This window comes from Elaeis guineensis, chromosome 4, assembly GCF_000442705.2.
Source record: "Elaeis guineensis isolate ETL-2024a chromosome 4, EG11, whole genome shotgun sequence".
Classification (NCBI taxonomy): domain Eukaryota; kingdom Viridiplantae; phylum Streptophyta; class Magnoliopsida; order Arecales; family Arecaceae; genus Elaeis; species Elaeis guineensis.
In genome coordinates, this window is record NC_025996.2 from 28261466 (window position 1) to 28274648 (window position 13183).

The window sequence follows — 13183 nt, forward strand, 5'->3', positions numbered from 1 at the left end:
GTCGGTCGGGGCAGCTGATAGGGGGAAAGCCCCGATGGAGCCCGCAGACGAGACAAGGTCGGGGAGCCGATCTGCGCCTCCCAGCGCGTACTACCCCGAAGGAGTGTCGGCGTTGGACGACCACAACCTTGCGAGGAGGTTGTGTCAGGGGATCCTCCTCCCAGCCGACGTAGAGTCGCTGCGATCTCGGCAGGTGACCGAGATGCTGTCGCGGTTCTACCCGACCATGGTTGAGGTAAGCTTCGCATCACTTCTTCTTTCCCTTAGAAATTTTCCTTGTTATGCGATTCTAACGAAGCCTTTTCAATCGGCAGCTGATCTTCACGATGTCCGAACTGGAGGCCGGGTACCGAAGGTTCGGCAACGTTCGGGCAGCTTACAAGGAGAGGTCGGCGGCGGCCGAAGCGGAGAGGGCGATGTTGGCCGACCAACTTCAGCAATCGGTCGATCGGGAGGCCAAGTTAGTTGACGAGGTCTCCCGGCTTGGGTCCGAACTTCGGTCGGCCAAGAAGGAGGCCAGGCATAAGGGTCGGGCCGTGCGTCGTCTTCGGCGCGAACGAGACGGCGCCACCGCCGAACTCCAAGGGGAACGTGAGCAACTTTGGGTCAGCCTAGAGAAGCTCGCCGATGCCGAAGAGGAGCTATCCATCGCCCAGATCGACGCCGAAATGGCGAAGGTTGAGGCGGAGTCGGCGAGGGAGTTGCTCGCCCGTGCGGAGGACGAGGCAAGGTCGGCGAAAGAGTCGGCCGATCGGGCGGTGGAAGACTTCCGGGCTTCCGACCAATACCGGGAGGAGATGCTCGAGTCGGGCTTCGCCTCATACCGGGTCGGGTTCGAGGACGGTCGGGACGCCGTCCGTGCCTTGTACCCGAAGCTGGACGTCAGCCGCGTCGTCCCGCCGTTAGCCGAGGAGGAAGGAGCCGAAGGGGAAGGAACCGAGGAGATGGCCGACCAGCCGTCGGGAGGCGTCGTCGTGGCGGAGGAAGCCGTCTCGGAGCAGGCGCCGACCGATATCCCCTCGCCGACCGAAGCCCCTCCTTCAGCCGCCGACCCAACACCGCTTATGACCGACACGCTGGTCATCCCCGATCTTCCGTCGGTCGAGGCAGATCGACTAGGACAGATGATCGGGCCCTGCCGACTATCTTTACTTTTTTTTTTCTGAAGAAATATATGTAATCGGGCTTCGACCCGACTTTGTAATTTCCTTCAGTAATGAATGAAACTTCTTCCTTTCTCCTTTTGTTTGTAATGCCGAACCTTTCTGCGATGTCGAACGTGAGTCGCTAACTTAAGTAAGTCGCTAACTCACGTAAGTCGGTAGGACTTCAACAACTTGTGCAGCCCCGAAAGTAGAGTGCGTCCCGACTTTGGGTCGGCTTCTTGTAGTCGAGCTCATTAGTCGGGCGCGTCTTGTTGAGTCGGGAGCCGACCGAACCTGGTAAAGGTTCGATAGTCGGGCTTTCATAGACGCGTTCAGTCGAATGTCATCCGGCGCAGTGTCGGGGGAACGATAGTAAGTCGGGTCCCCATGCTCTTGTGTCGGGTTCTGTCTTCCGACATACGGTAGCAAGCCGAATGTCGTTCAGCCGGCCGTAGGTCGGTCGGCAAGTCGTGGATGCGACTAAGGTCGCGTTGTACGATAGACGGTGGCAAGCCGAATATCCCTCGATCGACCGTAGCCTGGTCGGAAGTCGCGACGCAAGGCGCGCAGGCTTTTCGCCTCCCTTTGGTCGGAGCCCGATCGGCCTGTCGGCCGATGGTCTGGCCCGAGAGTTCGACCGTAGAAGGAGTATGAACTTCCGTCGCAACAGATGCATTGGCCTTTGTCAAGGGCGGATGTGTTGCCGAAAGTCGAAGGAGTGCAACTCCCGTTGATATGAATACATCGGTCCTGATAAGGGTCCGATTAATCATTGATTGTCGAAGGAGTGTCAACTCCTGTTCTTGTAGATGCGTCAGTTTTAGGTGGATGCTAGGTCCACGTCGATACGTTGGGGCTTTGGCGAGCGCCGATCATTAGTCGAAGAGTTGAGACTCCGAGAATTCAAACCGTCTTTGTATTCCGACTACTGAATTACAAAATTCACTGGTAATACACTTCAAGTTGTCGGCGTTCCAAGTCCGGGGAATGGGCTTCCCCTCAAGGGTCTCCAGTCGATAGGCTCTCGGCCCGTAGGTGTCTGCAACCTTGTAGGGTCCTTCCCAGTTTGAGCCAACTTCCCCTGGTCCAAGGGCTTCGACATTCTGCCTTCCTCAAGACCAGGTCGCCAGGCCTGAAAAGCTTCGGTCTGACCTTGGCATTGTAATACCGGGCGACCCTTTGTCGGTATGAAGCCATTCGGATTTGAGCCTCATTTCGTAGTTCGGGGAGGAGGTCTAGGTCGGCCCTCCGACTCTCGGAGTTGTCCGGCTCTTGGTACCGCTCGACCCTTGAAGATGGTAGGCCAATCTCAAGCGGGATCATGGCCTCTGTCCCTTAGGCCAAGCTGAACGGCGACTCTCCGGTCGGGACGCGGGGGGTCGTTCGGTAAGCCCACAGAACGGAGCCCAGCTCATCGACCCAGAGACCTTTGGCTTCGTTTAGTCGGGTCTTGAGTCCATGGAGCAAGGTTCGGTTGGTCACCTCGACCTCGCCGTTGGACTGAGGGTGCCTGACCGAAGTCAATCGGTGCCGGATGTGGAACCTGGCGCAGAAGTCTTTGAAGTCTTGGTTGTCAAATTGCCGTCCGTTGTCGGTGATGATGGTGTGCGGCAATCCGAACCTGAAGATGATGGACTTTTGGATGAAGTCCTCCATCTTCCGCTCGGTGATCTGCGCCAAGGGCTCGGCCTCGACCCACTTCGTGAAGTAGTCGATGGCGACAACGATGAACTTCCTCTGGCCCGACGCTGGTGGGAACGGACCGAGAATGTCGACTCCCCACTGGGCGAAGGGCCACGGAGCGACAATAGGAGCGATTTGGCTGGCCGGTTGGTGCTGAATATTGGCATACTTTTGGCATGGCTCGCACCTCCGGATCAACTCTGCCGCATCCTTCTTCATGGTCGGCCAGTAGTAGCCTTGTCGCAGGACCTTGAAGGCTAGGGACTTGCCCCCCAAGTGGTTCCCGCAAATTCCTTCGTGAACCTCTCGGAGAGCGTAGTCGGCGTCGGTCGGTCCCAAACATTTAAGCAAGGGAAGGGAGAACGACCTCTTGTAGAGTCGGCCGTCCATGATGACATATTCGAGGCCGACCATCGGAGTCGCTTGGCCTCCGTGGGATCTTCGGGACTGATCCCGTCGGTCAGGTACCGGACGATCGGATCCATCCAACTTGGTTCGGACGTTAACTGCTGCACTTCTTCGACCCGATCGATACTCGGCTGCTGGAGGTTCTCCACAAACGTCCGACCTAAAGAGTCGTAGGCCGATGTTGCCATCTGGAGAGTGCGTCGGCACGGCGTTCTCCATCCTAGGGATGTGGAAAATTTCAAATACTCGAGGTGCGCCATGAGGTCCTTCACTTTCTGAAGGTACTTGATCATGGTCGGATCTCGCGCCTCGAATTCGCCCTTGACCTGCCCCACGATCAGCTGAGAGTCGGAGAATGCCCGGAGGCTGTCGATGCCCACTCCTTCGCCATCCTCAAGCCAGCGAGGAGTGCCTCGTATTAGGCTTGATTGTTGGAGGCCTTGAAGTCGAATCGGAGGGCGTACTCGGTGACCACCCCATCCGAATTCGTGAGCAGGAGCCCGGCCCCGCTTCCCTGAGCGTTTGAGGCTCCGTCGATGTGGAGTACCCAGGTGGAGATCGGGTCTGGCTCAGAGACCGCATCTCGTCCGGGTCTTCAGCTCCCGACCCTTGGTCGGTCGTCGGGCATTCGGCGATGAAGTCGGCCAAGACCTGGCCTTCAGGGCAGGCCTGGTCGGTACTGATGTCGAACTCGCTAAGCTTCATCGCCCACTTGGCCAGTCGTCCGACGTGTCGGTCGGGCAATATCGCCCTCAGGGGCTGGTTGGGAGTACCACTATGGCGTGGGCCTGGAAGTATGGTCGAAGCCGTTGCGCGGAGACGGTCAGGGCGAAAATCATCTTTTCCGTCTCCGAATATCTGGCTTCGGCCCCGTGGAGCACCTTGCTGGTGTAGTAGATGGGCTGATGAGTTCGGCACTCATTTTCCCGAACGAGCACCGAACTGATCGCCTCGGAAGATGTGGCCAAGTAGAGATATAAGGTCTCCCCGACCTGCGGCTTTACAGCAACGGCGGGGAAGCCAAGTACTTCTTCAGGTCTTCGAAGGCCTGTGGCACTCATCCGACCAAGAGAAACCGTTCGCCTGACGCAAATCTTGAAGAACGGGAGGCACCTTTCAGCTGATCGGGAAATGAATCGGCTAAGAGCGACGATTTTTCCGTTCAGCTGTTGGACCTCCTTCTTGGTGTCGGATGGCGCATGCCGAGGATCGCCTTTATTTTCTCAGGGTTGGCCTCGATCCCTCTCTGAGAAACGAGGAATCCGAGGAACTTCCCTGAGGTCACCCCGAAAGCACATTTGGTCGGGTTGAGCTTCATTCGGTGTCGTCGAAGGGTGCGAAAGGTCTCCTCGAGATCCTGAACGTGGTCCGGGATCTGCGCGCTTTTCACCAGCATGTCGTCCACGTACACCTCCATGTTGCGCCCGATCTGGTCTTTGAAGACCTTATTGACGAGTCGCTGGTAGGTGGCGCCGGCGTTCTTCAATCCGAAGGGCATCACCCGATAACAGTAGAGGCCCTTGGGGTCACGAACGCGGTGTGCTCCTCGTCTTCAGGCGCCATCCGGATCTGGTTGTACCCGATGAAGGCGTCCATGAAGCTGAGCAGTCGAAATCCGGACGTCGCATCCACCAGCTGGTCGATCTTCGGAAGTGGAAGCTATCTTTGGGCAGGCTCGGTTTAGGTCGGTATAGTCGATGCAGATCCTCCACTTCCCGTTGGCTTTCTTGACCATGACAACATTGGCGAGCCAATCGGGATACGTGGATTCTCGAATGAAGCCTGCTTCGAGTAGCTTGTCCACTTCTTCGTCGATGGCCCTCTGCCTCTCTGGGGCGAAGGACCTTTTCTTCTGCCTCACCGGCTTCATCGTCGGGTCGATGTTGAGTCGGTGAGTTATTGTTTCTGGAGGGATGCCCGACATATCTGCTGCCGACCAAGCAAATATGTCGGCATTGGCCGTCAGCAGCTCCGTCAGTCGGCGTCGTTCGGTGTCGGGCAATTGAGACCCGACCCAAACTTTCCTGTCGGGATTTTCTCCTATCGGGATCGCCTCGAGCTGCTCGGCCGGCGAACCCGTTCTTCCTCCTCCCGTTGGTCCAGCTTGTCGATCGTCAGAGAACCCCTCGACTCGTCGCTTTGAGCGGAGATTTGGAAGCATCGTCGGGCGAGCTGTTGATCTCCGCGCATCTCCCCGATTCCGTTTTTGGTCGGGAACCGAACAAGGAGATGGTACGTCGAGACGATCGCCTTGAGGGCGTTCAATCCGGGTCGTCCAAGTATGGCGTTGTAAGCCGAAGGAACTCGGACGACCGCGAAAGTGAGGGAGACCGTGCTTTGCCGTGGTTCGGTGCCGACCGTCACGGGCAGGGTAATTTCTCCTTCTGTCGTGACAGCGTCTCCGGCAAAGCCGATCAAGGGCATGGAGACCCTCTTAAGTCGGTCAGTTGACAGTCGCATTCGGGAGAAGGTCGAGTAAAACAAAATATTTGTCGAACTTCCATTATCAACAAAAATTCGTTTTACATCATAATTCGCTATTGTCGCCGACACAACAACAGCATCGTCGTGGGGAGTTTGGATGCCCCGAACGTCGTCTTCCGTGAAGGTGATTACGTCGTCCGGGCGCGGCCTTTTCGTCGGCTCCCCCCTGCAGACGTCCCCGGGCCCAGCCGCTTGGAGATCATGTTGATGACTCCGACCGTCGGCTGGTTGGTCGCCGCCTCTTCAGTCGGCTGGGGGCGTCGATCGGCAACTGGTTGGGTCGGCGGACCCTTCCGGAATTTGCCGAGGTACCCCCGGCGGATGAGAGCTTCAATCTCATCCTTCAACTGGATGCACCGCTCGGTGTCGTGGCCGTGGCTTCGATGGAACCGGCAGTACTTCCGACGGTCGAGGCCTTTTGCCTTCAGAGGCGGAGGCCGTCGCAGGTATTCCTCCCCCTCGATCTCCATCAGATCTGCGCACGGGGAGCGGAGAGAGGAGTGTAGGAGTCGTACCTGGGGCGTACCGGCCTCGGAGTCTGTTGCCGGGGTGGCTTTTGGATTCGTCGGGGTGGTGAGACCCGACTATCGGTCGGGGGCCTGCTGGGTTCGGCGGGCTCCCGACCTTTCCTCCGCTTCTCTTTCGGGCCTCTGGGCTCGGCCAAGCGTCGGTCGGACGCTCCTTCGTCCGCGCGCATATACTTGTATGCGCGCTCCAGTAGCTCGGCATAAGTTCGGGGGAGGGTCTTGTCCAGAGAATAAGTGAATCGGGACGCCCTCAGGCCCCGCTTCATGGCTGAGACAGCCATGTCTTCGTTGAGGTCCCGGACCTCGAGCGTGGCCGCGTTGAATCGCGCCACGAAGTGTCGGAGCGTCTCGTTTTCCCCCTGCTTGAGGGAGAAAAGGCTGTCCGACGTTCGCGGCGGCTTTCGGCTGGTGCTGAAATGGGCCACGAACGAGTGCTCGAGCTGCCGAAGGAATGGATACTTTCCGATCGGAGACCGGAGTACCAGGCCCTGGCAGCCTTGCGGAGTGTGCGGGGAAGCCGATGCAAAAAAGAGCGTCGGTTGCCCCTTGGATCGTCATGAGAGCTTTATAGCTCTCGAGGTGGTCGACTGGGTCGGTGGAGCCGTCGTATGGCTCCACGTGCGGCATTTTGAACCGACTGGGAATCGGCTCGTCGAGGACCAGTCGAGAGAGAGGTTGGGCGGTCTGGAAGTCGACGTCGTTCGAAGACTTCTGGCCGTCCATCTGCAACTGGGCGAGTCGGCGGTCGATTTCCTCAAACCGTCGCTCGTAGTCGTCCGCTCGTCGATGCTGGGAGACCCCAGGAGTGGAGTCTCCGAAAGATTCTGAAAGGGAGGCCGACGGTGTGCGCGGCCGTTTCTCCTTCCTTGCCGTTCCAACGGGGAAGGAGAGGGCCGCTGGGACCGTCGGTCGTCGCGCCATGGTCGTTCCTCCTCTTCTCCGCGGGAGCGCTGTTGGGGGCGCTCGCATGGAGGCGACAGGGATCGGCGCGGTCGTCGACGGCTGCTCCTGGAAGGCATAGGACGGGCCGCCGGTTGCTGCTGGAGGCTTTTGACTGCGTCGGTCAGTACGGTCATCTGCGTACGATGGCCGCAATCTGCGCCTCCGTGGTCACTGCAGGGCGCGGAGAGCTAGGCTCCGCCGTCGGTGGTGGCGGGGAGGCCTCTTCCCGGCGGGAAGAGCGCCTTGCCGACCCAGTGACTCTCGATCGTTGAGCTCTTGCTTTGTCATGCTGTCCCCTTCCTGGCGCGCCAATCTGTTGCGGCCAATCGCCTCGTCGTCCGATCGCCGGGGAGCGTGCACCTGCAAAATGAAGTCCGCACTGACCGGAGGCGGCTCCGGCGGGGACCCTCCGACGGTCAAGTCAGAGAGGTGACTGGGCAACAGTGAAATGTAGACAGAGAGCTCTTATCGAGAGAGAGAGAGAGAGAGAGAGAGGAGCGAGCCTGCATTTTTGGGAGGAGAGGGAGCGGATCGATCCCCTTGCACTGTTGCATTCCCCGGTTTATATAGTGGAGCGCGGTATGGCGTCGTCATTAATGGCGCGGACAAGTGAGGAACTGTCAACTCACTGTGGGCGGTCAGAGTCGCCGTGAAAATGTCACGTCGCCGTGCGGCTGTCAAATCACCAGGGTTGACAATGCCCTCAGCGGGACAATGCCCCTAGGTAGCCGTGCCGCATGTCGCTGTCAGAGCTGACAAGGTCTGGCGGTTGTACGGCGATCGGAGGAGTCGGCCGACCCTAGGTCGGTGGCCAGCAGAGTGGCGTCGGGTTCCTCCGTCGGTCAGCGAGTTTCATGTGAGTCGGCCATCAGATCTCTGGGTTCAATCGGTCGGGACGGATATGCCCGACATATCCCCAGTCGGCGATGGACCGTTGAATGGCCGGTAGTGGCGTCAGTCGGTCGCCCCGACCGTCAATCGGTCGGTTGGGGCAGAAGTCAGTCGGGCCGCCAGTCGGTCGGTCGGGCCGTCGGCCAGTCGGAGTCGTCCGTCGGAGTCGGTCGCCCCGACCGACGATCGGTCGGTCGGTGGGTATCCCCCAACAGATACAATTGTAAAGCTACCATAGTAGCTATTCCATTTTAGTATATTTAAAGAGCTGTATTCATGAAGTTGATAATGAGAAATACAACATTATCTTTTCCATTAACAGTATCTCTTCTTTATGGGCGGTGAGGGAGAAAAAAGAGACATTAGTATATGTACCTTGTTTAATTGTATCTTGCTGATCTAATGGGTAAAGTACGAGTGTCTTATTCTCTCACTCAAAAAAAGAAGAGAAATTGGGTGAAATGGGAAGAAAACAAGGGGTGGAAGACTTTTTTTTGACTTAATATTCAAGAAAGATAGGTATCCAAAGGTATGAGTAAGTACTGTTGAGTATTGGATGATACCAAGGAGTACCCCTCAGTTCAGCCCATTCACCCAGAATTGGGTGCTGAAGAACGTCGAGTCCTGGTTCTTCATAAGATCAGTTCTGGGACAACTGGTACGAACTGATACCAATTGGTACTTGAATCCATGGTGTTATGTGCGAATGCATGTATTGTTGTTTTCTACCAATCATTTATATGGGACACATATTTAAATAATATTTTTCCTAATTGGGTAATACAAGGTGCCATTTAAGTGTATGTGACCAGATATATGAATACGTAAATGTAAATGAACATGCACATGGTTTTACTATTTAAATAAATATGTCACCCTTCCTGCCTATTTAGTTATTAAAGTTTACATTGCATTTATATGACACTCTGCAAGTCATATTGTCTTTTTGATTCTTTAATTCTTCAAATATATTGTGTGGCAAGACATTTTTGCATGTTCTATAATCTATATTATGTATATAATTTACCTGGATTAAGTTAAATTTTTACTATTGGCTTGAATTTTAGAGCCATTAAAACTTAAACACATCCAGGAGAAGCTGATCTACGATTTTCTGGTCAATTTTTGCTAGTTGTAACATCCTTTTATGTTTTTTTTTTTAATTTTTAATTTCTAATTATTTGAAAACTATTTTTATTTATCTCTGTCTCATTTCTCCCCTTGAGATGAGCACAACTCCTTGAATTCATTTTCCTCCTTTGTGTAGGCTATTTCTAAGTTTAGGGGAATTTTGAGTGGTTGCTCCTTGGTTATGTGAGCTTAAATTACAACCAGTGAGGCAGCTGTTATTGCTTGGCAATTGTCCTTATAGTTTTCATGGCAAGCAACCTTTGCCAAAATTTGCCTTGATGAGGAATGTGTCACCAATTTCTATTGGGATGATGTCAGATTGATGATTGGTTATAAAATTTGTTCAATTCTCTCATGTAGCTTTCTCAATTTTTATGTTTATGGGCCAACACTTCTAGTTTTGAATTTGCCTTTGTAATTAGAAACCACATAACTAAAATCATTAGTGCCCAATTTCGCCATGATTGAAGAGTGATTTAAATTTGTTTGTAATTTATGAAGATCAAGGTTCACAGTCTTGATACAAGACCTTGTGCTGGTACAGTAGTGAATGTTAGTATAGTATATACCTCAATACAGACATTGGGTATGGAGATGTGTTGTCTCCAGTACCATACCAATATTGTTCAGTACCTTGCTGGTATGGTATGGTAGGATACTGGGTGGTGTGGTCCAGTACAAGAAATCATGGTGAAGAACTAAAGATTATAACTTAATTTCTGTGATGCTTGTCTTATAAGTATAAAATGCAACTACTTCTCTTTTAGATGCTGGAAAAGGAATTAAAAAAATAGAAATATCTAATAATTTTATGGTAGCTGTTTGGTGATACCTGTGATCAAAACATCTTGTGCAGGTACTTGTCGCTGGGGAGAATTTGGTGAGGGGGGACTTTTGTGGGGAGAATGCAATGGAAAGCCCTTTGACTGGTTTAATGGTGATCCTGTCGAAGAGCTTCTATGCAAGGTTTGTAGCTTGAGGTGCCCTAGCTTACATAGATTGCATAATCATTATTACTGGGTTCTGTTTATGTGTATCTCATTTGTCACCACATTTTCCTAAGAGTTATAAATAATTGCAAGTTTGCAACATCTTTTAAGAGCTCTTGCTAGATGACAAGTCTTGTTACTATAAATTCAAATCCTAATTTGTGCATGTCTTTGCTTGCTGCAATGTTTTGAATGTGGAAAACTTGAGGATATGGTGGATATTGCCTTTTTTTTTTTTTTTAATGTAGAGATGTCTATCAACGCCTGCTGTCTGGTAGATTTTCTGAAATGACCCTTTGCAAGCCAAATCATTCTTCAAGATATCCAGGATACCATAGAATATAAATATGTCCATATTTTTCTCTAAACTGAATAGAGGTTGACGTTTGCTCCATTTGAAAATATGGATCATGCTCATGTTTTGTTGCAATTGCACTATGATATCAGTTCTTCGTGTTAATTATATCTTGACTAAATATCTTGATTTCTTTATAGTTAGTCAACTTTCAAGTATTGCAGATGCTTCTTTTGTCCCCCATTTGTATTAGAAGAACAGGCAGCAACGGTAAAAAAGTTAGACAAGTAGTGCAAAAAAAAAAAAAAAAAGAAAAAAGCAAAGCAAACCATCATAAGGAAATTAAATTTTCTAAAGCATCATGATTTACAATTGTAGGACAACCTCAAGGATTGTTATAAGCTATCGTAGATTTTAGACAATCTTATGGTTTCCATCATATGAGAATATTGCCATCCTTAAGTTCACAATAAATTATCATAAAAAATTGAAGTCATGTGGAGAGGAAATTTTGTCTATTGCTCATTTGATTATTAGCAAAATGAATTATTAGTCCAGATTATGAAATAGAATTAGAATTAAAGGTGGATTTATGAGTGTTGAAGACTAAACAAAGATAGGTGTCTTCTTGCAACTAAGATTTAGCTGCAATTTAATTGAACTTGATGGTGATGAAGTTATTTTGGCATTCCCCTAATTGCAACCGAGGTTACAAACTATTCCATATTCCTCTAATGGTAACTTGGTTACTTTTCAATTTTGCTCCAAAATACAATGCACATAGTTCAATTTTTCTTTCATATTTTCTGAAAGTATCTTAATCTTTTGATTAACATTTTTGCATTTGTTAAAGGTAAGAGAGATATATGGTGTTGACCAAGAAACCACATTTCGGAATGTTACTATATATTCAGAGAGAAGGCCTCAACCTTTGTATCTTGGAACTGCAACTCAAATAGGTTAGAGAAAATTATTTTTGATATTAAATTATTGCTTTTAGGGCCCATCCTTTGGAGGGTAAAAAATTTGCCCAGAAATCTGTATTTTCTTGGATAAGTATTTTCCAAGCATCATTTTCCCATGATCTTTCATATATTGGAAAATGGCTCCTAAATTTTGCCACCCATGTTCTTTTGTACTACTACTTTTCTGGATAAATTGCTAAGATCTTTCCATATTTCTCATAATACCCTGTATTATATAAATACTATATTATATGATAATAATGTAATATAATATTCAAGGTTTTTGGAGCCGGAACTGGGACCCATGCCGGTCGGCCGTCGGTACGAGTCAGTATGGGTTTGTTTCGGACCGAATCGGTGCGAATTGATAGCATAGAGAAGGGGAGAGAGAGAAGAAAGAGAGGAAGAGAGAGGGGGGAAGGAGAGGAAGAGAGGGAGAGGGAGAAGGAGAAGGGGGGAGGGAGAGGAAGAAGGGGCCTCTGGCAGTCGGAGCTCTTTCCAAGCTCGGTAAGGGCGGAGGGAGGGAAGAAGAGAGAGAGGGAGACCTCATCGGAGGCCTCTGGGCAGGCGGCGATGCCGCTGCGAGCTCTTCAATGGTCAATGAGCTAGCACTGAGGGAGCGGAGGGCGGCCGAGGTCGGAGGAGGGCCTTTGCCCTCCTCCAGTTCAAAATAGGGGTTCATCCCTATTTTGATTTTTTTTGGTTTTTAATGGGTGAAGCTGGCCTCGGCTCCCCTCGGCGCTGGCTCGTTGGCCATTAGAGAGCTTGCGGCAGTGTCGTCGCCCGTTCGGAGGTCCTTAAGGACCTCTGGTGATTCGATGAGGTCTCCCCTCTCTCTTCTTTCCTTTGCCCTTATCGAGCTGGAAAAGAGCTCCAACGGCCTCCCTTCTCTTTTTCTCCCTCTCCTTTTCCCCCTCTCTCTTCCTCTCTTTCTTCTCTCTCCCTCCGAGATGGCCGTTTTTCATGTCAGAACCTGACCGGTATCCCATCAGTACGGTTCAGCACGGCCTGAACTATCCGATTCGGGATGGTTCAACAAACGATGATAATATTATATTATGTATTATAATGTAGTACATATTAAATTATATAATATAATGCATAATAACATATAATATAATATAGATAATATATTATAAATTATCATATATATTATATTATATTATACAATAATAATGTATATTATATCATTATTATATTATAATAATGTTATATTATAATAATGTTGTTATATTATATCATTATTCTAGGTAGGTATTTTAGGAATAAAATAAAAAGATTATTTTTTTTGATGGAAAAATAACTTATCTTCCTCCTAGGTGGGCAAGACTTTTTTTTCCATTTCATGGGTAAATACTATCCATGGGAAAATAATTTACCCATATAGAGAAGCATGAGAACATGGATAAGTTGGTCAATAGGAAAGTTGACCAACTTTCCCATGATATATACCCACCAAAGAACGGGCCCTTATAAGTAATACCAATTATGCTAACTTAATGAACATTTGATTATTGATGCCTGTGCACATTTTGTAGGAGTCTTACCAACCGAGGGAATTCCTAGCTTGTTGAAGGTTTTGCTTCCTGCAAACTGTGTTGGTCTTCCAATATTGTGAGTCTTCGATATTGTTTAATTTCCATTTTTAACGAGAAATTGGTATACAAAGGAATCTTGGAAAATCTTTTGTGCTTATCGTAGATAACTTAAGGTTTGAAACTTG

At 50.3% G+C, this 13183-nt stretch overlaps 1 protein-coding gene across 6 annotated transcripts in view; it reads left to right on the plus strand.

Annotated features, from left to right (window-relative positions):
* The window catches only part of LOC105043124 (DNA mismatch repair protein MSH1, mitochondrial), a 122661-nt gene that overhangs the window by 55591 nt on the left and 53887 nt on the right, over nt 1-13183 (plus strand). For all 6 annotated transcript variants that reach the window (XM_073255980.1, XM_029264013.2, XM_010920542.3 and 3 more), the window contains 3 exons: nt 10068-10177; nt 11349-11454; nt 12999-13074. In XM_073255980.1, coding sequence (XP_073112081.1) covers nt 10068-10177; nt 11349-11454; nt 12999-13074 — 292 coding nt within the window. The remainder of the gene's footprint in view (nt 1-10067; nt 10178-11348; nt 11455-12998; nt 13075-13183) is intronic.